Source organism: Anticarsia gemmatalis, chromosome 12, assembly GCF_050436995.1.
Source record: "Anticarsia gemmatalis isolate Benzon Research Colony breed Stoneville strain chromosome 12, ilAntGemm2 primary, whole genome shotgun sequence".
NCBI lineage: Eukaryota > Metazoa > Arthropoda > Insecta > Lepidoptera > Erebidae > Anticarsia > Anticarsia gemmatalis.
The window spans coordinates 2,446,337-2,473,943 of NC_134756.1; the positions used below are offsets into that span (position 1 = coordinate 2,446,337).

At 35.6% G+C, this 27,607-nt stretch overlaps 1 protein-coding gene and 1 long non-coding RNA gene across 7 annotated transcripts; both read right to left on the reverse strand.

Annotated features, from left to right (window-relative positions):
* Positions 1-660: 660 nt before the first annotated feature.
* On the reverse strand, positions 661-19,454 carry LOC142977046 (uncharacterized). 6 transcript variants are annotated; one of them, XM_076120727.1, is made up of 13 exons: positions 19,322-19,454; positions 16,179-16,262; positions 15,560-15,706; positions 14,608-14,755; positions 8,996-9,588; positions 7,677-7,775; positions 6,955-7,107; positions 6,157-6,286; positions 5,199-5,370; positions 4,254-4,352; positions 3,538-3,690; positions 2,830-2,968; positions 661-2,103 (listed from the first exon to the last, which is right to left on the reverse strand). In XM_076120727.1, the coding sequence occupies exons 10-13, from the start codon at positions 4,344-4,346 to the stop codon at positions 2,015-2,017; spliced, it is 474 nt and encodes a 157-aa protein (XP_075976842.1). In that variant the 5' UTR covers positions 4,347-4,352; positions 5,199-5,370; positions 6,157-6,286; positions 6,955-7,107; positions 7,677-7,775; positions 8,996-9,588; positions 14,608-14,755; positions 15,560-15,706; positions 16,179-16,262; positions 19,322-19,454; the 3' UTR covers positions 661-2,014. The 6 variants fall into 5 exon arrangements, with proteins under 6 accessions (XP_075976842.1, XP_075976845.1, XP_075976841.1 ...); XM_076120726.1 differs by having other exon boundaries at positions 5,199-6,286; positions 14,608-14,750; XM_076120725.1 differs by having other exon boundaries at positions 5,199-6,286.
* A 2,664-nt stretch (positions 19,455-22,118) lies between these two features.
* On the reverse strand, positions 22,119-26,436 carry LOC142977158 (uncharacterized). The gene is made up of 5 exons (XR_012959691.1): positions 26,195-26,436; positions 24,951-25,035; positions 24,196-24,456; positions 23,080-23,242; positions 22,119-22,677 (listed from the first exon to the last, which is right to left on the reverse strand). It is a non-coding gene; the product is annotated as an uncharacterized LOC142977158 (long non-coding RNA).
* Between the last annotated feature and the right edge of the window lie 1,171 nt (positions 26,437-27,607).

Genomic DNA, 27,607 nt, shown 5'->3' on the forward strand with positions numbered 1-27,607 from the left:
TAACGAGTACTACGCACCTGAACTTATGCAAGATATAATCGATATGATCCCATAATTATAATAAAACAGATATTATTCTACAACTAAATAATATAAACTTAACTTCTGCTCTGCTCTTCGACTATCAAAATAGTCAAATCATGCACTAGGTGCATACTATGCATAGGTCCAGTACGTCAGAACTGGGATATACTAATACATGATTATATTGGTTGTAGAGTAGATTATTTAAGTTATATTATATATAATATTATAATGTAATTTGTTATAAACGTAAAATATCTTATATTGGCATGATAATAACTTATGTAATAACTTAAGACAGAAAGTTCTTTAAGTAGAGACTCAATAGATTAATCGACTTGGTATTACATAGATCTCACAACTTTTTACGGCAGAGAGAATAAACAGCGAGACTTGGGATTGTTACAGAATGTTTTTGATGGCATATTATTGTATACATGACTAACCTTTGACTATCATAACCGTCAATTTAGAGCCAGTTTCGAAGGCAAAGATAAGATATCTTACTAACTTGTAATATAGCTTACTTACCATTTCCAGATAACCGATGATAAAACACCCAATTTCTAGATCAATACAATAACAACACTTTGCCAGTGCAACTTTTTTCCATACAGATTCCATTTCGCCCTGAAACGACATTAATTGCAGCTCTGGCTTCATTCGTTGACACTTATTTTTATCTGAACCGTAAATCAGAAAATGTAAATTGAATTTCAAAGAACAACTGTTGCATTAGAGATTGCTCTTGCGTCGCATAGATTTACAAACATACAAACAACAGACACAAAGTACAACCAGACCCAAAACAACTATTTGTGGATCACACAAATATTTTCATCGTGCCCTTAAACGAACTATATTTTGTATAAATATTCAAAACTATAACGCAATCGGTTCATGAACTGATGTGGCAGCTAATGAATACTGAAATAATATATAATAATATGATTTTTGATGCCGTCAGGTTATAATTACATCAACATAGAGTCTCCGTGCTATGAGACTACATAAAAGTCACTGTAAATTACGAAACTTTGACACTAGGTTAACCACAGTAAACAAAAGTATGTAAAAAATTAAACGTTAAGCATTAAACGTAAATATTAGAAATAACTATGACTTATGCCCGGTTTCTGAGTACATTTAGCGATAGTTTATTTATTCGATAGCGTTTTTTTAAATGAATTTTAACGCTATTGAATAGATCAATTACCGCTAAATGTACCTCAGAAACCGGGGGTTAGTGAAGTATCTTGTCTTCAAATTCTGAATAAAGTACATTATTGACCGGCAGATGGATGCAGCTGATGGTAGCCTATTTAATACAGCTACTTACTTTATTTTGATGACACACTTAATAATTATTGACTATGATCTACATAAATTGTACATACCAAGCTAATAGAGAGCTATTAGGTTGGCAGACTTTATCACTTGTCCTAGTAGTAAATAAGATGTCGCAAAAACTTTGACTTAAGGTTATTCAAAATAAAATAATGAACATATAACATATCGTTATAATTAAAATATTTATCTCTTAAAGTTATATTTGAACAGTCAAAGAGTATTTCTAAAACGTGTCCACGTAATATATGTATTAGATGAAACATTATAATTTGTAAATCACAACTATATTTTAAGATTAATTAGAAGATTATATAACTTTGATTATTGTCTTGTTTCAATTTATTAATCTACTAGCTGACCCGCGCCACTTCGGTTGCGTCACATAAGAGAAAATGAGTCGTAATTTTCCCCGTTTTTGTAACATTTCTTACTGTTACTCTGCTCCTATTGGTCGTAGCGTGATGATATATAGCCTATAGCCTTCCTCGATAAATGGACTATCTAAGACTGAAAGATTTTTTCAAATCGGACCAGTCGTTCCAGTGATTAGCGCGTTCAAACAAACAAACAAACTCTTCAGCTTTATAATATTAGTATAGATTAAATAATTGGAAGTCCAACAGTTTAGTTAAATAGTGTCTTAAGGTAAATTATTCAGTGGTGTTCCTTCCTGTACTTCCATTCTGATATAATAACTCCACACAATCGCGAGAAAGTAGAGTCGGTACACTGAAACATAACGACAACATAGATTTATATGAAAATATGCGATTCAATATTCAATAATGAGATATATTATAAGACAAACTATCTATTGATATACAACTCGTATAAGATGAAGGTTATCGTAGCAATATAATTTTATTTCTATCAATCATTAAATAAATAATAATTATTATATTCAATTAATTTTGTAATTAAAATTAAATAAGAAAAGTGCTAGGCAAGTGGTCTAAACTTGCATCTCCCACGCAAGTGGTTGACGCTTCGAACCTGAGGTATCACACCTCTCTCTCTCCGAAGTTATGTGTGTATTAGAAATAATTATCACATGCTCCAACGGTGAAGGAAAACATCGTGAGGAAAACTTGCATGCCTAAAATTTGTTTATACATTTATTGAGGGCATGCAAAGTCCCCAACCCGTACCTGGCCAGCGTGGTGGATTCAAGGTATAACACTTCCCTCATTACGGGAGGAGACCCTTGCCCAGCAGACATTCATGGGTTAAATTTATTTATGAATAGTATAAAGCAAACTTCGGCTTAACGAAAATTCCTAGTAGTGGAACAGTCAATATAAAATAAATTAAACCCATTAGTTTTCCACTGCAGGGTAGATCTCCTCCCATAATGAGGGAAGGGTTAGTGTATAAGTCCACCACGCTGGCCAAGTGCAGATTGGTGGAACAAGTGGAACGATACTGGAATAAATAAGACATGTATATGATACATACCTAATTGGACGGCAACGACTAAAGCCATGATCTGAACGCTGTGAACGACGGCCCAGTAGAAGAAATATATCCCGTAGGAGACATACATTAGGTTAAACAGCCAGTAGTAAAGGTAACCATGTATGTATTCACGTTTGCGCTGAAATAAACAAAATAAAATATTACAAATATTTCGCAGCAAACGACTGACAGACAGAAGAACTTAAGAACAAACTAGGTATGTACATACCTACTTATTTTAAAAATCGTCTCTTTTGTTCACATAATTTTGTCATTAAATATCTATAATATATATTATATTTCTTTTGTCGTCTTGTGAGTAAGTACACAAAAAAAAACTGTTCTAAGTATTTATTTTCTCTTCTCATCTTATCAATTCGTCAAAAAATGCTTGCACAATAAAATAGGTGTATATTTAGCTATAGGTAGGGAAAAATATTCTAGAAAATTGAAATCCAAAAATACACTTCGCAATGCTGTTTAAGATTAGCCCTTTGATACAGTTTTGTCCGCGTTATCGCACCAATAACAGTTCCTAGTAGAGAATTGAACCCACGACATCCCGTCCCAACGGTAGCTGCGTGGCGACCCTAACCACTCCGCCACAGAGATAGTCAAATAATTCAGTGATGTTTTAGTCACCAAAAGAAAATATTATAATTTCTAAAGCGATTGCTATATAGTCCTAAGATTCACATATACTCTTACCTTATACATTCCAGCTAGCAAGTTACAACCAGTACAACAGTTTGCTACAATCATTCCAAGTATAAGAATGAGATAGTAAATTCCAAAAAATATAAATGGCCCTTCTAAATGAATCCAAAAACAAAACAGGCCGAATGCCACGAAGCCGATGATCTGAAAAAACAATAAGTTAATACATATAATACACTAGCTGACCCGCGCAACTTCGCTTGCGTCACCGAAAAGAATGAGTCAAAATTTTCCCCGTTTTTGTAACATTTTTTGTTGCTTCTCCGCTTCTAATGACCGTAGCGTGATGTTATTCAGCTTATAGCCTTCCTCGATAAATGGGCTATCTAACACTGAAAGAATTTTTCAAATCGGACCAGTAGTTCCTGAGATTAGCGCGTTCAAACAAACAAACAAACAAACTCTTCAGCTTTATAATATTAGTATTAGTATAGATTAAATTGTGCCTTACATAGACCAAAGAAAATTGCATTTAAAAACAAACTTTCTACTTGCAAACTTCCCTTCCATTCATTCACATTCATATATCTTATCATACCATACCACCGGTAACCGGTGTTTGACTATAACAGACAAACAGTCATGTTTTAAAGAGTCAAAAATGGATTTTCGATAAAAAAAGGTGTAACGACCTTATGCGCTGAAGGTGTCGAAATGTAAATATTTACTAGTAGGTATGAATAAAATGCATATAGTATCTTGCTTACCACTTCCAGGTAACCGATGATATAACATCCAATTTCTAAATCAATACAATAACAACACTTTTCCAGCGCAACTGCTTTCCATTCAGGTCCCATATTGCCCTGAAACGACAATAATTGCAAATCTGGCTGCATTCGTTGACACTTCAAACATGTAATTATACCCGTATAAACAACGGACACAAAGTACAACAAGACCCGAAACAACTATTTGTGGATCGCAGAAATTTTTGTACCGTGTGTGATTAGAACCTACGTAACTATATCCTATATAATTGTTCGTAACTAAATATAACGCAATTGGTACATGAACTGATGTGGCAGTAAATGAATACTGAAATGATATTATATAAGTATTAACATGATTTTAGATACCGCGAGGTTATCATCACATCATCATCACACCGTACTACCTATTGGAGCTGAGAGTCTCCGTGCTGAGTAACTCTATGAAACTTTGACACAAGGTTAACCACGTTAAAGAAAATTATGTTTTACACACGTATCGAGTTCCCCCGTTCTTCGGAAGGCACGTTAAATTGTGGGTCCCGGCTGTCATTTTCAAAGATCTTTGACGGACATTAACAGTGTAGTCAAAAGCTTGAAAGTCTGACAACCAGTCTAACCGAAGGGTATCGTGTTATATCCCAGGTATTGGGTTGTGGAGGTCAGATAGGCAGTCGCTCCATGTAAAACAATGGTATCCAGCTGCATCCGGTGAGACTGGAAGCCGACTTCAATATAGTTTGGAACAAAGGCTAAGCCAATATATGTATATGTTTAACACACGTATGTTTAACCAAAATAAATAATATTAATATATAATTATTATGACTGACCTTGAAAAATGGTAGCCAAAATCTTTATTACTACTTAGTTCAACTTTTTTTTAAGTATCTATCGTAAACTATTAACTTATAACATTAATTTTAATAATAATTTCTTTACCTATGATAATTTGGAAAAATAAATTTTGTATACGAATTTCGATAATAGGTTTAATTTTGTCTTAATTGATATAGACTTGTTTTTTATGACACAGTATTTAGAGGGGCTATGTCTGGTGAATTCATTGTCACATAATAACAGACGATGATTGTGAAGAAGTAGAGCCGGTATACTGAAAACAAAAAATACATCACAACAATGTATAAAAGCCCGAAGCAGAAACTTGCTTCATACAAAAATCTTTTAATATATTTGGTCGGGGAAAAAGTCTTTTCGCATTATAGTATATATGAACTTGTAATAAAATCCTTTCTCTACACAAAAAGCTAGATATTTGGGTACCTCACGAGTTCATTAAAAGAAACTTAATGAACCGTATTTGTGATTCTTGAAGCCAAAGAGATTTTATTACAAGTTCATACATACTATAATGCGAAAAGACTTTTTCACGACCTAATATATTATTTGCTGATAAAGTTACACAGTAAAACCTTATCCAGAAGAAGCCTATTCGCTGCGATTCTTTCGCGCGAACGTTCTGTCTACAAGGAAAGCTTCGCGCATATTTTGAACTCGCGCGAAGCTTGTGGACGCAATGTATATGTGCGTCTAGTATCGGTAACGAGCAAATGACATCGCGCGAATCGACTTGCGGTGAATTCGCCTCCTCTAGACAAGGTCTTATAATTCTCAAAAAAAAAACTTAATGACATTTATGTAATTCTACGATAAAAATCAATAGCAGTATGCAGTATTTTTATATTACTTTTTGATTAAATACTCTATAGCTTATGTATTTATAGCTCAAATCAGTATAGTAGAAGGCATAAGAATCTTAATAAAGCTTGGTCTTCAATAGCTATTAATTCGTACCAGTTTGAAATATTTAATAGTTTCAGATCGAAAACATGTTGTGCCGGGGATAAGGACAAGAATAAGAAACAAAATGAATACATACCCATAGTCGCAATAATACCTGATACCATGATCCACTCTTGAAAGTCGAAGATCAGACAAATAACGTAGACCACATATACGAAATTAAATACTGATATACAGAGGTAGTACAGTATGTAATCGCGTTTGCGCTGAAAACAATAAATAAAGTTGAGGTTTGGGTATAAATGTAACGTTACTACACAATCGTCCTGGCCGATTGCGGCTATGGCGACAGTTTCATTGAAACCAGCCAACGGTGCAGGACTTTGTTTATAGTGGCCAAGTAGGTATATGATTACACTTACTGTGTCCCCACAATAGTAAGATTTTCTTGCGGATAAGTAGCTTTCATTTTAAAATTTGCAATTCTAAAAAATGTTTTTTTTTTTAATTAAAAACCGGTGGGTTAAAAGAAAATAGAATAGCTTTGCCTTGCCCGATGAGCAAGTCCATATTAAGATTTCAATTTTTTATGATTAAACTAGCTAACCCGGTCAGCTTTGTACCGCCTAACAGTTGATTCTATTTATTAATTTTTTTGTCTTGCATTTTTTCATTTTCGTAGGATCCATCCTCGACCTTTAAGGATATAAAAAAGAAAATATTGACATCGGTTCAGCTGTTCTTGAGTTACGCGCTTAGCAACATTTGGCAATTCATTTTTAGATATAAGCAGATAAATATGTACGACAACATTAAAGTATCATTACTTTTAATTTTTGCCTTTTGATACTAACAAGAAAGCAAACTACCCATTAAAGCAGTTAAAATACCATAGTATTACGATCAATGTTTAAATTCACGTAAGAAAACTCACCTTGCGCAAACCATCCAGTAGATACATACTAGCCGTAATGCTTACAGTACTCAGTATTATAACAGCAAGTAGGGCAAAGAAACTAACAAGCATCATTGCGTCTCCCCAGTATATCGCATACAGCGGCCAGGCCAGCCATGTGACGCTGATAATCTGTGGACAAATATACACTAGTATCACCCATCACTGTCTCACTTCTGGGCAAGGGTCTTTTCCCAAGAGGAGGCAGGTATTAAGGTGCTCCCACACAGCAGTACCTCGATTCTCTACCACTATCGACTACCGACAACCGGCTAGCTATCGAAATTTTGACATTTAGAATGTACTACCAAAAAAGTTTCTACGAAGCCCGTCAGAGGCGCTTATCAGATTTTCATACAAAATTTCTCGATGACAAATCGGTTGTCGGTAGTAATAGAGAATTGAGCTACAGTTATATAACGTTATACAAAATTCTGTAGCACGATAACAAAACAATTTCGGACATTAGTTTTTAACAAATTTGTTTCTAAATTTTATAATAATATAAATAAATTTAACCCATTACTGTCCCACTGCTGGGCAAGGGTTTCCTCCCGTAAAGAGGGAGGGGTTAGGCCTTGAGGCCACCACGCTGCCCAAGTGCGGGTTGGGGCTTTGCATGCCCTCAATAGATGTATTAAACAAATTTTAGGCATGAAGGTTTCGAGATTCCGCTTGAAAAATAAATGAATGTGCCTTACCAATTCCAAATAGCCAATGATAAACGCTCCTATTTCTAGATCGATACAAAAGCAACATTTTTGTGGTATGAACTTTTTCCAATCCAAATCCATTGTGGTCTGAAACACAGTAATTTATATAAAAAAACTATTATTATAAGAACTTATTAAAACTTGACCTTTTGGACCATTACATTTTTTGTTCACTTTTTGGGCACATGGTTCGTCTAACCATGTCTATATTTATCTTTTTTTTTTTATTAAAGACAACTCCCGCACTAAGAATTGCTCTTGTGTCGCGGGGACTTTAAAAACATACAAACAACGGACACATAGTAAAACCAGACCAATTATTACCAAAACAACTATTCATGGATCGCACAAATATTTTTTTCCTGCGGGAATCGAACCCACGACTCGGTGGCATCGGCTTGGTGACCTAAACCACTGCGTCACGGTGGCAATCAAAATTTAAAAAGCAGGAACGCAGAAACAAAAATCATTGATCATTTTAATGAAATAATCATGTAATATTATTATCAGAGTAAGTGAGTGAGTGCTTTAAGGAGCACCTACTTACATTCCCAAACTTGTACCATGGGAGAGCTAAAGACGCAACTTAAGCATTTAGTTATCAGTGGCGCCACCGCACCGCCGCGAATTTCTTATAACAGGATGCGACTACATAGTCATACCAGGCGACCTATACATTGTTTTGTCACGATTAGCAATAAATTAGAATTGAAAACAGTCTTACATAAATCTCTGTAACGAACAGTAGCGCGATTCTGGACAGTCGGTACTGTCGAGTATCGAAAATTTGACATTTAGAATGTACTGCTAAAATTGTTCCTACGACGCCCGTCAGAGGCGCTGATCTGATTTTTATACAAAATTTCTCGATGACAAGCCGGTTTTCGGTAGTCGATTGTAGTAGAAAATCGAGCTACTGGCCACCCATACACGTGTTTGTCAGGATTAGCAATAAATTAGAATTTAAAACAGTCTTACATCAAGCTCTGTAACTAACTGAACAATAAAATATTATTGAATTAATTTTAGTGGCTTTAAAAAGTCCGTCCTTCGCTTCCTAAATCTAATTACCTACATTTAGACTTGTGCTCTATTAGTCATCGCTTATCTAAATTCATTTAAAAGTCATCGGGCACAACTTTGACACTAAGTTAAAATAAACAAAAAATAGGATTATTTAAGAGCCATAAAACATGCTTAATAAAATAAAAATAAACTGAATAGTTTTAATAAAGCATTCCAATTGAATATAAATAACGACAGCAAACTGTTTAGAAATGAAAATTAAATTAACTTAGTTTTCTTACCTTTTTACACTGTCGACATCCGAGATACAGTCAACTACAGAAGTCGCTGAAAAACTCCGTACTTTCAAAACTTCTTTACATTGAAGCAATTGCATCACATCATTTAATAATGTTTTGTGGTGCTGAAATAAGGTTATGTCGGATACGAAGTCGCTCGAATATTTAACTATACTCGTAAGTAAAATAATATTAGGCCCTTGCATTCGCTAACTTGATTAGCAACTTAGTGAGCGTAAAAATTCGATTCGATTTTACTTTGTTTCTCCTAAATTCGTAAAATATTCATTTCTTCATTGTCTTTTATGTCACAGGTTTTAGCGGCTTACTAGGAAGCCGCTAATATAAAAGAAAAAGATAAAATTGACTAGTTTAATTAAAAAATATAATTTTATCACAAAGCTGCACGTAAGTCGCTCATTAACAATCACTAACAACGATATAAATATCTGTATAACATTAAAAATAATTATTGCAATTGTACGCATTATTTCAGGCTAATTCTCTACGTATATAAAACTATACAGGTATTTCTGGTGGGTCTTCACTCTTCATATAATAACCCCCGACAATTGAGAGTATGAAGAGACGGTAAGCTGAAAATAATGGAAAGAAAATATTATTAATATTTTCTTTTAACATTAATAATCCCGATTTGCGATAGAGCAAGCAGTATAATCATAGTCATTTCAGTGCTCGAAAAATCTGCAATCTTATTTAAACCAACTCAATGATGTTCTACAGGTATGTGGTGAACCTAAACTCCACCTAAACTCCTTCTACTCTATGGTAGATGCCATATATTAAATATATAACGATTTGGCATTCTCTGTCAATAAATATATCAAACACGTAATGCTCGTATTTTATTAATACATAATATTGGCGACGAGGAAAAAAACTGAACCTAAATGGAAAAGCTACGTAAAAAACGGAGCACCCTACGTGGGATGCTCACCAGACTCGATACCTACATCGAGCAGAGGGCGACGATGTCTGACGAGGACATCACCGCTCGCTCCGCAGCCTTGAAGGACACCATAACAGCACTGCGAGAGTTACAAGAGAAGATAGAAAACAAAACCATAGATGATAACGATGAAACAGCGTATTTACACGAACAAAATTACGGCTACGAATTCGAAGAACTTCACACTATTTTAGTATCAAAACTTTTAACAAAAAAAACCATTATTCAAGGTCAGCGACAGGAAGACCAACATAGAATATACCAATACCATAAGATTATACCAAAAATACAATTTAATCCTTTACATGAATCAGAAACGTTCAATAACTTTAAAAAACGTCTGGAAGTGTACTTTAGACTTAATGAAATTACTGAGCCCCACATGAAGACAAATATTCTTCTGTCTACATTATCACCAGAACTCCATGAAAAATTATGTGATTTAATAGCACCAGACGAACCATTGAATAAGACATTTAACGAAATTACTGAAACACTTGACGACTACTTAGACCCAAAACCTAGCAAATGGGTTCTACAACATAAATTTATATCGAGAACTCAAAAATCGGATGAAACAGTAGCGCAATACGCCGCAGATTTAAAAAAGCTCACTACCAACTGCGAATTTAAATGTCAACACTGCCAGAAAAACATTTCAGAAAGCTTTTTATCTCTTCAACTCATAAGAGGATTGAAAGATAGCGACGCACGTACAAAAATTTTACAAGACCGAACAGTATGTACATTTAAACACCTGACACAGATTGCAACATCTATTGAAATGAGTAAAGCAGAAAATACATCAATGCTTCCGAATGAACAACCAAGTAGTGACAATATCAATAAAATTTCCACTGATTCCTACAATAATTCAAAAAAATCTCCTTTTAGAGGAATCACACCAAGAGATTTAAAAGGGAAATGTTTCCGCTGTGGTTTAAATCACGAAACCAAGAAATGTAGCGCTATAAACATAACATGCTATAAATGCAAGAAGGTCGGACACTTAGCTAGTGTGTGTCTACAACGGCGCTCAGATGCGAAGCCCAGTAAGACTACACCGGATATAAATCAATTAAACGACTCAGCGATAAGCGATGAAGATGAAAATGGAATTTGACACTGGAGCCACACTTACTTCTATGTCATTACGAGACTACAGAAAATTGAAAATCGGCAAAAGAATCTTTAAAACTAATATAAAACTCAAAACATATACCGGCGAAGTAATCGAACCTGCAGGTGTTGCATACGTTCAATGCAGATGCCAAGGAAAAGAATTCCACGGTAAATTATACCTCATCAACAACAACGTTGACCCCGTTTTTGGCCGGAGTTGGATGAAAGAACTCGAAACTCTAAATTTAGCAGATATAAAAACCTTACAGCAATCCGAAAATCTAGAATTAGACCAGCTTTTGGAACTTTACAAGACATCAGTATTTCGATCCGACTTAGGCGAAATACCCAATTACAGAGGACACTTAAATCTACAAGAAAACACAAGACCAATTTTTATCAAACCACGTAGAATACCGTACGCTTTAAAAACCAAAGTGGATGAAGAGATCGAGCGACTATGCAAACAGGGTGTCATCACGAAAGTCGACCACTCTGATTGGGGTACTCCAGTGGTACCAGTTGTCAAACCGAATGGGAGTATCCGATTGTGCGCTGATTATAAAGTTACACTAAATAAAGTCATACAAGATGAACAATATCCAATACCTATGATAGAAGATATATTTGCAGAGATGAACGGAGGTAAACTATTCTGTACACTCGACATCACCCAGGCATATCTCAACATGACAATGGATGAAGAAAGCGCAATGCTACAAACACTAAGTACGCATCGAGGCACTTTTAAGGTGAACCGCCTAATGTTCGGCGTTAAGGTCGCGCCGAGCCTTTGGCAGAAATTTATGGATAAACTCCTTCAAGATCTCGAAGGTGTAAAATGTTTCTTTGATGACATTATCATTCAAGGCATCAACAAAGAACAATTACTACAGAGACTTAAGCTCGTGTTAGACAAACTAAAAGAAAGTAACTTACGAGTAAACAAAAATAAGTGCCACTTTTTCAAAACAAGCATCGACTATTTGGGACACACTATCGACAAAGAAGGTCTACACAAAAACAGAGAAAAGATTAACGCAATAATTAAAACAGAACGCCCAGTCAACACCGCAGAATTGAGGACATTTCTTGGAATGGCAAATTTTTACAACAAATTTATACCCAACCTATCATCGATCACGAATCCACTGAACAACTTACTCAAGAAAGAATCTAGTTTTCGATGGTCTACAGAATGCGAACAGAGCTTTATACACATTAAAAAAGAAATTCTAAGCGAAAGAGTACTTATACATTTTGATCCCAAGAGGCCCTTGGTTCTTGCAACAGACGCATCTCCACTGGGAATCGGAGCAGTACTATCACATAGACTCCCAGATGGATCAGAAAGACCGATAGCATTCGCTTCCAGAACACTATCGGATAGCGAGAAGAAGTACAGCCAAATTGACAAAGAAGCTACTGCCATATACTGGGGATTGAAGAAGTTCTTTTATTATTGTTACGGTAGAAAATTTATCCTAGTGACAGACCATAAACCACTGACAATAATTTTCCATCCACATCAAACGTTACCAGCAATGAGTACAATGCGATTATTCCACTACGCTCATTTCTTATCTGGATTTGACTACAACATTGAATACAGAACTTCGCCTAACAACTCAAATGCAGATTACCTATCCAGGTTCCCAGTAGAAAACACAAAGGCAAACAAAATGGACCAGAATTACAGCTTTCAACTTCAACAAATACATACCATTGATGTCAACCCAAATATCATAGCGAAAGAGACAATTATTGATTCCGATTATACACCATTAGTACTCGCATTACAAACTGGCCGATCACTTAAAACGCTCGGTTACAATGATAATGAATTTACTTTACAAGATGGATGTATACTAAGAGGAACGCGAGTCTTAATCCCAAAAACATTACGCGAACGAGTGCTGGACGAACTACACCTCGGTCACCCGGGCATTGTGAAAATGAAGCTATTGGCCCGCAGTTTTGTATACTGGAAAGGAATTGACAATGATATCGAAACAAAAGTTAAGTCCTGTAGAACATGTAGATTACAACAAAATGAACCAGAGAAAGCACCACTACACCACTGGGAACACCCAAAGGGCCCCTGGCAAAGGCTTCATATTGATTTTGCCGGACCTGTTTACGGATACTATCTTTTAATAGTTGTAGACGCATTTTCGAAATGGACAGAGATTATACCTACTAAATCAACGACAAGCTCTTGGTGCATCCAAAAATTGAAAGAACTATTTTGCACCTATGGAACACCTCTACTCCTTGTCTCAGACAATGGCCGACAATTCGTATCGGGAGAGTTCGAAAAATTTCTAAAAGACTGTATGATTTCGCACAAAACCTCTGCTCCATACCACCCTGCAACCAATGGACAAGCTGAACGATACGTACAAACAGTCAAGAGAATCTTACGAAGCTTAGAGGGAGAAAGGGGTAATCTTCAAGAGAAACTTGTCATGGTAAAAACTCGCCTCAGACGGACACCAAACTTGAATGGTCAGACACCTTATCAGTTAATGTTTGGAAGAGAAGTTCGAACAGCATTACACTGCATGTTTAGAAACACCCATAAAAAAACTACATCGAAACATCAAGAGATCAAGGTCAGACAGTTGGAAGTCGGCGAACGAGTACAGGCCCGTGACTACACGAGTGCTAAGCACCATTGGCAGTTTGGTACTATCACAAGACGTCTAGGCCGACTTCATTATGAGATCCGCACCGACAACGGCGATGTCTGGCGCCGACACCTCAACCAGGTGTTGGCTGCATCTTATATTCAGCAGAACAGCTAAGAGGTTAGGAGGGGAGAAATGTGGTGAACCTAAACTCCACCTAAACTCCTTCTACTCTATGGTAGATGCCATATATTAAATATATAACGATTTGGCATTCTCTGTCAATAAATATATCAAACACGTAATGCTCGTATTTTATTAATACATAATAAGGTATTTAATAGAAAAAAAATAAAGAGAAATTTCTTAGGAAATGTTTACGACTTCTACAGCCGGTTCTATTGAATGACGAGAGCTTAACATTTAAAATGTACTGCAAAAATAGTTCCTATGCCTTCCGCGAGAGGCGCTGATCCGATTGGCATATATATTTTTGAATAAAATAGCTGAAAATGATTTCTATTGTCTTTACTATTGACTTGCAAGTCTTAGTAGTTGACATTTAATATTACTTATAGAAAATAGTCCGTGCAAATCACACAAGGGGCGCTGATCAATCTTTTTCGTATAATGTTAAGAGTGGCACACAAAAGGCTTGTGCAGTTTAATAGGCGTTGAAGTCTGTCGCCGCGCTATACAGTGTGAAAGCTACTGAAAAACTGTAAAAAAAGATGATAGTAATTTAAAAACACAGTATTAACACAAAACAACATAAATGCATGATTAAGTAATTAAAATTAATAAAACAGCAATCAAACCAAATTAAAAAAAAACTTATACTCCCGCTGAGATGAAAGCAACGTTTGTTTCAAGTAGTGATTGTTAGTACATACCTATCATCCAACCAATACATAAATAGGGCTTACTACATATCAATATTGCGGTGTAGTCGAAAGCCAACGCTACTATAACGTAGATAAGGATGTACACAAAGTTGAATAAACCAAACAGAAGGAAGCCCAGAACGAAGCCGGATCTGTTCTGAAAATAGAAAAATATGCATCATAAATGAAGAGAGCTCGTGGCTTAGTTTACAACAGCCGCACGGATCGATCTCTGAGGTTAAGCTACGCTTGCCGAGGTTGTTCCGTGGATGGGTGACCATCCTAAACATATCGAGTTTCTCCGTGTTTCGGAAGGCACGTTAAATTGTGGGTCCCGGCTGTCATTTTCGAAGATCTTTGACAGTCGTTAACAGTAGTCAGGAGCTTGAAAGTCTGACAACCAGTCTTACCGAAGGGTATTATCGTGTTAATACCTAAGTAACTGGGTTGTGGAGGTCAGATAGGCAGTCGCTCCATGTAAAACACTGGTATTCAGCTGCATCCGGTGAGACTGGAAGCCGACTCCAACATAGTTTGGAACAAAGGCTAAGCGAATATATATGCATCATAAATGTCAAGTAATAAGAAAAATTGAGATTTTTTGCTAACGATCGCCATTTTAAGGAATCAATTGTAACGCATTGTAGTTAGATATTTTAATGTGCAACCCCCATTTTGTCTAATATAAGTGTTTCTTTGCATATTGTTATGTGAAACGTAGTCGACTTACATTAAAGCCGGTGAGCCGATTCACCGTGCTGTTATAGTTTCGACATAACTCACTTCATTGAAATAAATTTTGATACACTTTTACACTACTAATGTATCGAAAACTTACGATTGTTACTTTTGGTAGCCTTTGAATTGTTTAAGTCACTGAAACGGGTGACTTCGGTGTAAAGTCACTTTACTTATGAAGCGAAACATAAAACAGTTGACATTAATTATTGAACGAGCTTACCTTAACCAAACCAATATGTAGCATAACACTGCTAACTAAACTCAGAACTTCCATTAATATGATGAGTAAGAAGATAGGAATCAATAGCAACATTGGGTAAACCCATATATACGCTGCAAACCAGACCAACCATGCGACACTGCGAAGCTGAAAAGAAAAAAATCCGTAATAAGTTGTAGCTCAGACGCCTCGATTATAATTTCGATAGCGACATTTACTATGAATTTGTGTTTGTAGTGTAATCACCGTAATAGTTAACCATTAAGGTGATTACATACATTTCTGCAATCCCCACTATTAAGTATCAAGATTTTAACAATTCAAATGCACTTTAGTTGCTGCGGCAAGGGGTTGAAATTTGTTGAAAAAGTACGCAACAGTAAAATAATATCACATATTTAAATTAATATTATTGGACAACACACACACACACGGTCATCTGCTTCCAAACTAAGTAGAGCTTGTTCTATGGTAAAAACAGGTAGTCGTGATCATCACACAGAGATATGTCCCGAGTGGGATCCGAACCCACCACACACGGCTCTAAGGTTATTGCGGCAAGGTGACAACGTTAACCACTGCTCTTAACAAGCCGTTATAAAAATATGAAATATCTTACCATTTCTAAACAGCCGACGATGTAACAGCCGGCTTCTAAGAAATGGATGCCACGTAAGTTTTCCATTGGTACAACCATTTTGACCTGAAACATAATAATTGTTATAAAGCCGGGTACTCACTAGCGGGCTGTAACCGATTTCATAACCAGGTATTAGGGTTTAGTCTCACCCTTAAGATTTTTAAAGTACTACTCGATGAGACGATAAAAACAATATACAATTGTTACTGTCTTACTTCTTATAAAAATTCACAAGTCAAAAGCTTGCATACTTAATTTCGTTTGTACATTTTTTGCTGAATATTATAGTCCAAAGCCAGCGTCGTATTTGGGGGCACGGGAGCCCCGCCAAGTTGGCCAAGACAATTTATTTTATCCAGAAGAACTAGGTCCAGTTTGGAGAATATAATTTGAAAATTACAATCACTACTATTAGTCACTCACACGGGGTTCCCGAATCACGCTAAGAACTTTGGTTACAATTAATTGTAAAGGTTATGGTTACAGCTCGCTAGTGAGTACCCAACTTATATTTACGTTTGAAATAGTCTTCGAACAGCAGTATAATTAATAAAAAACTTAATACTAATAAAAATAAGGTTCAAAATGATACGCAAAATAATAATAAATATAACACAAAGAAAGATTGTTGGTCAAAGGTCAACAGGATTGTATTTTTATGTAAGTGGTTAACCTAGTGTCAAAGTTGTTTAAGTTACGCATAGGCTCAGTTTCATAGATATAGTTTACATAGATTGCGAGCAATAATAATCGTTTCATTCAAAGTAAATACCACATAATTCCTAAACAAAAATATTATGAAATAAGAATATTATGAAATAATTAAAAAATTAAAGATAATGAAAAGCAACTTTAATGATACAATGAATTAATTTTATCGGCACAAAGTCGAAGTTGCAAGCCGTTTAACAAACGTAGTCCAACCAGCCAACTAAGGCAAGCCGGAGATGAGGAAGGGAGACTTCCTCCTGCTTGACTTGCTCCTCCGCTCAACATGCGCACGCGAGATCACTTTGTCACGTCGTTTTACAGATGCGTATCACTTTTTCAGTTGACAACAAATACTGCCCAAATAGTTCTTACGACGCCCGCTAGAGGCGCTGAACTTTTTATTTCGCAATTTTTTTCAATAGCTAGCCGGTTGACTGTGGTTGATAGTGGTAGAGAATTGCGGTACTGTTACTCCTAGTAAAACGATGCCATTCAATCAAAGTCAGTGGCTGTCATGCCATCCTAGCTTAATATATTTATTAAGCTAGGATGGCATGACAGCTTAATAAAAATGCTGCATCAAGGTTGTCGTGACATAACGCTTTTTCCGTTCATTTGATGAACATAATATGTATAAGGTGTCTCAATTGAAGCGAACTATGAAATTGTCTGTCACCTTTAAGTCTTTGAAATGTATTTTTTTTTCTTGTTATTATTCAGTCAGCAAATATACGAGCAAAGCTGAGGAAGTTTTATACGAAAGAAAGTTGTTTCGCTGATATTTGTCAACTTAGCAGGAGTAGAGACCCAGCATGCACAATTGATCTAGGTTATAATTAATAATTCTGTGTATTTGTTAAATAAAGTAGGTGTAAAAGTGTCAGCTGTTCCGAGTCACTAATTCATTCACTAGTTCAAAATTTTGAGTTTTGTATACCTCGAACGCGAACCTTGCAGATGAAGCTCTCTAAAGTAGAGTATAAGCCATGTACTATCGATTTAAAGTATCCAGACTTCACGGCGCCAGATGACTCATAGTGTAAAACTATGCTACGAGCTCCGTTGTGACGTCACAGTAACCTGATTCCTCCAATCTCTATTATATAATGGTTAACCTAGTGACAAAGTTCTTCTTATCGTATGGTTGGTGGTCAACCTAGTGTCAAAGTTGTTCAAACCGCCCAAAGGTCTTTGACGTGGCTAATCGACTGTTATCTTGATTGGCAACAACCGGGACCAATTTTTTACGTGCCTACCGAAGCACGGAGACACCCAGTTTAAATACCACTATGCGGTCACCCATCTACGGAATGACCGCGCCAAAGGTTGCTTAACCCACAGATGGTTTACCGACCGGTGAGCGCAACCGGCTACTGGTGCCTCAAAGGTGCCAAAAAAGTAGTAAGAAGAAGAAGTGTTAAAGTTATGCAAGCCGGATTCCTCGAATCTTTTTCGTGTAATAAATTAGTCAACCTAGTGTCAAAGTTATGCAAGCCTTTTTCTTTCATAACCGTCTGTTATAATAAATAATGTAAACTGAGAACCACAAATTTATATAAAAGACGAAAAAAACTCAGCTCAAATATCACTTAACGGTCACCCATCTATAAAAAGCCCTCGTCAAAAGTTCCTAACCTGCCTGTTTGTTTGTGGTTACGGGTCCGTTAAAGCTCTTCTTCAAATCGTTTGTGATACGGTAAACGGCTTTATAAACTTAATTTGTTGTTGTTATAAGGTATCAATGTTGCAATTTTACTATATTTTATTTTTTCTTATAGATTTACTTTCCGACGCTTATTCAAAAGCCTTCAAACCGATTTTAACATAAAACATATTAAAAAAAAGACAAAAGAAAATAACAACTTCGCATGCATACAAATTCAATTATTTCACACAGTTTCCATATCCATGATTGATGATATAATAATTATGAGTTATGTAAATGAATCTATGGAGGGTGAAATAGCATAATCAGTAGTTGGAAACCATGGGAAAGGTCAAGTTCATGGGAATTGGAGGTCAAGTTTAGAAGCCATTTACAAAGGTCACTTTCCTTTGCATATCTTGATAAAGAACAAGCGGTGTAGCGCATTTTATAACCTTGTATTGATGTATTTATTTAGAGGTGTTTTACAATATATTACCGTGTACTTATTTGTGATTCTTTAAGCCAAAGAGATTTTATTACAAGTTCATACATACTATAATGCGAAAAGACTTTTTCCCCGATCTAATATTAATCAGTTGTAGCAGGTTCTTTGTTTCGTGAAAATTCAAATTTTCCGCCTACTTTGCTCCGTACTCCGGCTGAATGAATGAAGCTATGAAAAAGAATGAACGAAACAACATTACATGAATGAAAACGAATTCGAACGTGTGAATGGCGATGAAAATAATCCCGCCGGACTTACCGGGGTTTAATCAACACCACTTTTCAATATTATTTCGTTTATAACTCACGAAAATATGCTATTTACTTCTATTTACTTAAAAACATGGGACATATGCGGATAGTCTGCCGGTTGAAAAGCTACTGCGAAGAATATTATTATTGTGGCGAGGCCAAAAACGAAGTGGCTACGGAAATGCCCGAGTGTTCCCGATCGAATCCAGTCTTTCTGTCGCCTATGCTAGGGAGTATATAGTCATACTATAATGTTAGGATCAATGAAATGAATGAGGATTAATTATAGCCCTTCCGCAGATTTTGTTTCATGTAAACAGTTTATTTGTGTGATGAATAATCGTGTATTTCTCACTTCTACATGACTCCCTTCATAAACAAAATATAGGCACACTATTACATTTTCAAACCCTTGACGTATTAATATAAACTTAAGGCTCGGCCCGACTTAGTACAGGTATAGTGCAACTTTATCCCGTTGATTCCATTCGCACGGGAATTGAAATCCCACGAAACCTAAATAAACCTTGTCCCGACAGCCTGCTAAGATATTAAAAAAGTAATTATACAATTTGGTTTAGTTGTTCAAAATATATGCGTGTACACTGTACATACATTAAGTTTTTGGTTAACATGAAGTTAGTTAAACATTACGTTTATATTATGTTTATATGTAATGTATTGTATTTATTTTTGGTAATTCTTTAAAAGCCGCAATGTGTCTTCAGTTTATCTGCACTCTTCAATTTGAGCTACAAAATTAAATAAGGGTTGGAAATGAAACAAAAGAAGTATAAGTATATTATTTAATCATTTTAATATTTTATTTTTAAAATCTTAATTAATATTATCTTCCTGATAGACTTTTATCTTTGTCATCATACTTACTGAACTTTAGGCGCAATGGTTAAAGTGGTCACATCGCCGCAATAACCGTAGCGCCGCGTGTGGTGGGTTCGAATCCTTTCCTAATCCTTCGAAAATTGTGTGACAAGCACGAGTATCTGTTCCGAGCCTGTTTGTTGATTTATCTATATAAGTATTATTTATATAAATTAATTTAATTGATGCACCCTGAGAGATGGGCTAATATAGCCACGAAGTGGGTGCCACAAGATGGTCGGCGGCAACGGGGAAGGCCCAAACGGAGATGGCGGGACGACATAGACGCGTTCCTGGAAGATTGGCCGGAAGCAGCAAGCGACCGAGGGGACTGGAAATCTAGGGGAGAGGCCTTTGCTCAGCAGTGGGACACAGAAATAGGCTAGATAAAAAAAAAAAAAAAAATTTAATTATTTTAGTTTACTAAATCATCTGCAAAAACAAAGAATAATAAATTCACTAAAACACTTTGTTAGTATTTATATCTAACTAGCGGACCCGCGCAGCTCCGCTCACGCTTTCTTGTTTTTATTCAATACCGCGCATTTCAATTCACCTTTTACACCTTCTCTGGACTTACACAAACAATTCAAGACCAAAATTGGTTGTTGGTACAGCTTGGTTATAGACGGACAGACAAACAGCGGAAGCTTAGTAATAGGGTTCCGTTTTTACCCCTTGGGTACGGAAAGACATGTAAATCTTTTGTCCTTAAAAATCATATTGATTTACGATATTTGGCTACGGTGGCAGTCGGTTTCATTGAAACCAGCCACGGGGCCGACTTTGTTTATACCTAGTATCCAAGCGTGCCCAATGCACCGGTACACTCTCTATTCCATCACTTCCATAGCCCGGTAGAAAGACAACCAACACGACCAGTAATAGGTCAGGCACAGGACCGACGGTTTAACGTGCTCTTCCAGGGGTGGAGTTCTACGACTTCAACTTCCTAACTCGAAGTCATCACTGAGAAATTCTTATCAAATCAAATTATTTATTTGTGAAACACAAGTACTTTAACAGGTTGCTAATAAATACATTTGATCCAGCTGCGTTCTACGCCGCCCTACAATTGGCGTACAAATATTCAAGTGTTCATAGTAAATAACTTTTTAGCTCGACCCAAGATTGGAACCCAGGGCAGTCGCATACACTACCGACCACGTCAGAGGCAGTTGCTCCACGCTACCTACTGTTTAATGTGGAATTTCCATATGTATTACAATTCAGGGTTAAACCCATTTATTCTAAAATGCCTTTGTTTATTGTCTGCTATTTATATCAAATACAACTCACTAGTTAATAATAACTTCCAGCAAGAATAGCTGTTTAAACACAATATTTATATTATAAAAGCTGCGAAATAAACTATGCCTACTTTGTGTTTTTTAAAATAATATGTAATTAATACATAACTTTCTGTGCCTGAGCTACATAAAATGTTTTTCTGTCTTGTTTATTATTTTTAAAAACACACCTCGTACCTCGATTCTCTACCACTATCGACTACCGACAACCGGCTGGCTATCGAAATTTGACATTTTAGAATGTACTCCCAAAATATTTCCTACGACACCCGTCAGAGGCGCTGATCAGATTTTCATACAAAATTTCTCGATGACAGGTCGCTTGTCGGTAGACGATAGTGATAGAGAATCGAGCTACAGCACGATTGATTCAAACGAAACTGTCGTCATAGCCAGAATTCGGCTTTAAATACATTATTACTATGTACTAAAAAGTTAATTTATAATATTATTACACAATAATAATTATTAATATATATATTTAAAAGTTTTTTTTAACGAGTGATATTAAGTATTTTTGGTCGAATATTTTTGTAAAACAATTGAAGTGTTTGTAAACCAAATTTTCTTTGGATGGGTGGATGGATGGATGAATGTAATAAAAACAATGGAATAAGGTTATCATATTTATTTATCCTATAGCTATATACTGTTTATATTTAACACGTTTTTTAGTATTACGTTTTAGTATTTATTATTTACTTTAAACTTAAACTCTTGCCAATGATAGATTAGCTTAGCTCTTAAAAATAAATTTACTCTTAGTGAGGCGACACACTTGCGCAACCTTCGGTGCCGAACGTTAGACGTCGGAAGGTACGGCGCTACGCCGAACGTTACGCAACTTCGGCTAACGAACTTGCTGTTAGTGACTTAAATAACGTTTCGAACGTGTTGAGTGGAACGTTCCGCAAGTGTGACACTACACTTACACAATTCTTTAACTAAAATAAGACTACTTTTACTAACAATTTAAAACTACTATACTAAAAACATTTGTATTAATTATTTTATTTAAAAGTTAAAAAGTATTGAACGTTTGATGTTATTTTTCTTCCCGTAAAATTTCAAGCACTTTAAAAACTTCTATATTGCTTAGTATTTGAACGCTTGTCTGCATTTAGAGCACAATAATGACTGTTAAAGATTAACAAAGAGTATATCTCCAGAACTGAAAATAAAAGAAAAGAATATGAATTAATATAACTGCACGTTTGGCGCAGTGGTTAAAGTGGTCACTTCGCCGCAATAGCCGTAGCGCCGCATGTTGTGAGTTCGAATCCCACCCGGGTCAAATATTTGTGTGATAAGCACAAGTATCTGTTCAGAGCCTACTTGTGGGTATATATAGGTATATAAGTATGTTTATCAGTCATTTGGTTACTATTGTATTGCAGTACCGAGTTTCTTACGCGGTCTGTTAACTTTACTCCCAGGATACTGCGCTCCATTGCTCTTAAATATATACTCAAGTATATTTTTTCTCGTCCATGGATGCAAACCAAAGGCTTTAACTCGACAGTCACACTTACCACCACTGCGCTATAAAGGCGTTAATACAAAATATACATACCTAGTATTGGTAAAGAAACTCCTAGTACAATTGCCAGAGCTTGGTAATTAACTAGACTAGTCAATTTAACAATAGCCATTACTGCTGCTACCTGCATCACCATGAATGATATAACGTATAACCAATTGAAGTTAATGTACGCGAAAATGTTGCTACGTTTATTCTGAAAAATAGAATTGGAAATTAGAGGACTTTTCGAAGTTATGTGTGTATTAAAAATAATTATCATATGCTCCAACGGTGAAGGAAAACATCGTGAGGAAACCTTGCATGCCTAAAAATTTGTTTAAAACATACATTGAGGGCATGTAAAGTCCCCAACCCGCACTTAGCCAGCCAAATTAACCAATTAACGGTTGAAAAAGGCACGAAACACTGAACGCATATGGACCAAATGTAGCCCGTAGCATATTGTATGTATACAGCATAGAAACTGCGAACGAATTTTCAAAACGTGTGTGTGTACATATATTGTTCTGCGTAAGAATCGAACCCACAGCACGCCATTGTAGTAATGGTGTGAGACGGAAACTTATTTCCTATATTGTCTTGTTTAGGTATATCATTCGGTATTATTAATTATAACTATGTACAATAGGCATGTGTCTATGCCTACATAATAATATATAAAACCCAAAGTCTTTTCCCATGGGGAAAAAATATGATTTATTAAATACATAATTAAATGAACAATTATACTAGCTTCTAATCGTGACTTTATCAGCGTGAAAAGATTTCCTGGGGTAAAAAGTATTCTATGTATTAGTCCAGGTATCCGTCTAGCAAATTTTATCAAAATCCGTCCGTCCGTTTTTCATGAAAGAGTTATAAAACAACAAACTTTCGCATTTAGAATATTAGTAAGATTTTGATAACATGTATTGTCTAGATCCTACTAATATTATAAATGCAAAGATTTGTAAGTATGTATGTTTGTTACTCTTTTACGCACATATTACTGATCTGATTGCGACGAAATTTGGTATGCAGGTAGCTGAAGACGCAGAATAACACATAGGCTTTTTATCCCGGAGTTTTCGAGGGATCGAGAATTACACGGGAAGGGTTTCCACGCCGACGAAGTCGCGCGCGGCCTCTAGTAAACAATATTCTTACCTTGCGTACTCCATCGAGCAGAATAAAGGCGAAAATCAATTTTATAAAAGGCAGGTAAACCAAAAACTGTGATAAAATCAGGAACAGAAATGAAGTGTTTACATAACTGTCTTTTTCGTAACCCATAGAAGATTTAAATTGAGAATGAAACTGTCCAAGTAGTTGCATGCTTTCGTCAGAATGAGGGCCGGTGAGATTTGTATACAAGTAGTTTATATACCAAACTCCTATTGACAGCGTCGTTAATAAGGAGCTTAGAATCTGCAAAATAATTGTATAGTTTTACAAAAACAAAGTAAATAGCCACTGGCCTTCCTTGTAGCTCTAGACGCGGGCGCCATTACCGGAGGCGCCGGTGCTGCAAGACCAGTCAGTATAAAATGCTGAATTTCAGGGTGTTCCTTGGTTTTAAGATATCATGTATGTTTGAAGGATTTTATTTTCATTGATAAACCTAGCTATTTACGAAATAAAATTGTGAGTTGTGTAAAAAAAATGAGAGTTTGATTCAAGCATTTATCAAAAATCTTTGAATGCAGTTTTGGCTTTTTCAAAAATAAAGGCACGTTTCCCATAAGTGAATTAAGATTTGTTCAATATTAAGGGTAGTTTCCCTCCATGGCCCATCATTTTTTTCACCCTCTATAAAGAAGGTTTCGGTCAAAAAGAAATAGTTCCATTACAAATAAAAACATGTAATTTGAGTGATCGGACTGTATAAGTAGTATAAGTACAAGTTATTTAAGATCTTTTACCAGTATGATATAAGTGAATATCAGGGATCCTGTTTTTAAGTTATCCATTCCGCAAACACTTCGTAGTCGGCAACACATTTTTAATCTGAAAATCAATCATTGTACGGTTAGCCCTAAAAAATATGTATATGTTACTGGAAAAGCCCGAACTCTGGTAAATCCTAAGATTTTCCCGTAAAACCTAAGATTTACCAACTCTCAATGGTAAAAGTCCAATCTCCGTTGTCCAGATTTCGCATTGCTTTCCCTAGATATAATGTCTTCCTGCCCGATATTGGGCTACGGCGGCTAGTTTCAATAAAACCAGCCAACTGGGCAAGACTTTGTTTATAGTGTTCAAGTGTGTGCACAATACACAGGTACTCTATCTATTCTCTTGCGCTCATAGCCCGGTTTGACGGCTGAACCGACACGGCCAGGGAGTGGTGAGGCGAAAAACCGGCGGCTTTACATGCTCTCCGAGACACAGAAGTCTACAACCTGAACTTTCTAACGAATTGCAAATACAAAATATACTTTTTGAATTACCCGAACCAGGATTTGAACCCCAGACCTCTTAGTAGCAGTCGCATATAGTACCGAATACGCCACATATGAAATTAATCTGTTCTCAATCATACGACATACTAAAGAGTGATTTTCTTCATCATTAGACAATTTATTACAAACATACCCTCTTATTCATAAAAAATATTTGAAGTCCATAAAGAGTTTTGTTTCTTTCACTCCTTAGCGAAATGAAAAAGAGAAAACATATTATAGTAGTTGTTTAACTACAATAGGTTTATGGTGTGTTTATGAATAAAGGGGATAGCATACAGAATCATTTAGAACGGTAAAATTATTTGTCGAATAATGTTTGACCCTACAAGATCTACTCAAAACTATTATTTATGCAACTATAATTTAAAAACAGTGAAATTTTGTTACATAATAATAAATAATACGTAATAATATCATTGGACAACTCCCATACGGTCATTTAACTTCCCATTCGGGACAAATGATTGTGTGATGAGCACGAGTATTTGTTCTAAGCCTAGTTGTTAATTTATCTATATAAGTACCTATGTATTAAGAAGTACAAGCTCTGCTTATTTAGAATCAAATGACCGTGTGTGATTTATCCAATGATATTTAACTTTAATGTTTAATATCTACAGTACACAGAATAATTATTATATTATTCTAAATTAAATAAAAGACAAGACACAAACATATTAAGAAACAAATATTGCACTTACGTTTAAAAAGATTTATTTCAAATTCACTTAATGATATTCACGACAGTTCTCAACTGATTCAAATAGTATTGTACGCATTCAATAACAAATTACCACAAAGTTTAATAATAATTATATATAAGGATAAATTTATATTCTATAGCTAAATATTTGCGTGGATGTAACAACAGGAAAAGGAGTAAATAGACAATATTATACATAGTAACATCTATATGTACAACTAATAGGATAATATAATGTTTTTATTGTTTGATACTAATGAAATTTGAATAGTAATATAATAATATTTTTCCGACAGTTTGATAACGTGCTCCATATGGCAATAGGCTCGCCCCTAATACGGTAGTTGACTACCAGTCAAATCAGCTACTTTTTACTATAAAAATACGACATAGTGACGTCACAGTATCTTATGTCAAACGAGTGCCTAATAAAATGTGTCAGTCTGCAATAATTACAATTTCAACATTATTTACCAAAAAAATATCCAATTGGGTAGTTGATTGGGTTAACAAAAAAATATTAAACTTATACTCGAAAAAGGTTCATCTAAAATGCTCAGGCTACGTATTTTTGAAGTGAATAATGTTGAAATTGTAACTATCACAGACTGAAACATTTTATTAGGCACTCATTTGATAACAACGAAAATACGAAACTATGACGTCACTAAGCCGTATTTCCATGCTACACGGAAATGTGTTTTTGACATTTCATAAAAAGTAGGTGATTCAACTGGTAGTCAAGCATCTATGTATGAGAATAACATTGTTAATAATGAAACTTAACTCAACAATAAAGTAATACTACACAGCGCCTGTATTGATTGACATTTGAAATGTTCTGCCAAAATAGTTCCTACGACAGCCGTTAAAGGCTTCAAATTTTCATACAAAATTTCTCGATGGCGAGTCGTTGTCAATAGTCGATAGTGGTAGAGAATCGAGCTACTGCAGCTCAATTCTCTACTACTATCGACTATCGACAACCGGCTTGTCATCGAGAAATTTTGTATGCAAATCTAATCAGTACCTCTGGCAGGCGTCGTAGGTACTGTTTTAGCAGTACATTCTAAATGTCAAACTCTCGATATTTGACAGTACAGATTATACAGAATTGCGCTACTGTTCACAGTAAGTAGTACAGGGTGTTAGGCAGTCGATAGTTCAAACGATATAGGATAACTACTGATTCAAATTAATTAGTACTCACCGCTTCGGAAATATAGATACTTTAGTATTTGAAGCTTTTGTATCAGGCTGACTAAATAAGAGATTTTTATAATTTTATTCAGTTTTGTAATGCATATGACACTAGAACCTAAATAAGTTTGTAGAGCTCTTGAATTGCACATTCGTGGCGCAGTGGTTAAAGTGGTCGCCACGCCACTAACATTGCATCGAGAGGTTGTAG

Bases quoted from the DNA above. Each gene is read 5' to 3' on its own strand.
- LOC142977046 (XM_076120726.1), bottom strand. From the start codon at position 7,769: ATGGATTTGGATTGGAAAAAGTTCATACCACAAAAATGTTGCTTTTGT. The intron at 7,108-7,676 runs GTAAGGCACATT...ATTTGTCCACAG, and splicing joins TCATTGGCTATTTGGAATTG to ATTATCAGCGTCACATGGCT. The intron at 6,287-6,954 runs GTGAGTTTTCTT...TATTGTTTTCAG, and splicing joins TACTGGATGGTTTGCGCAAG to CGCAAACGCGATTACATACT.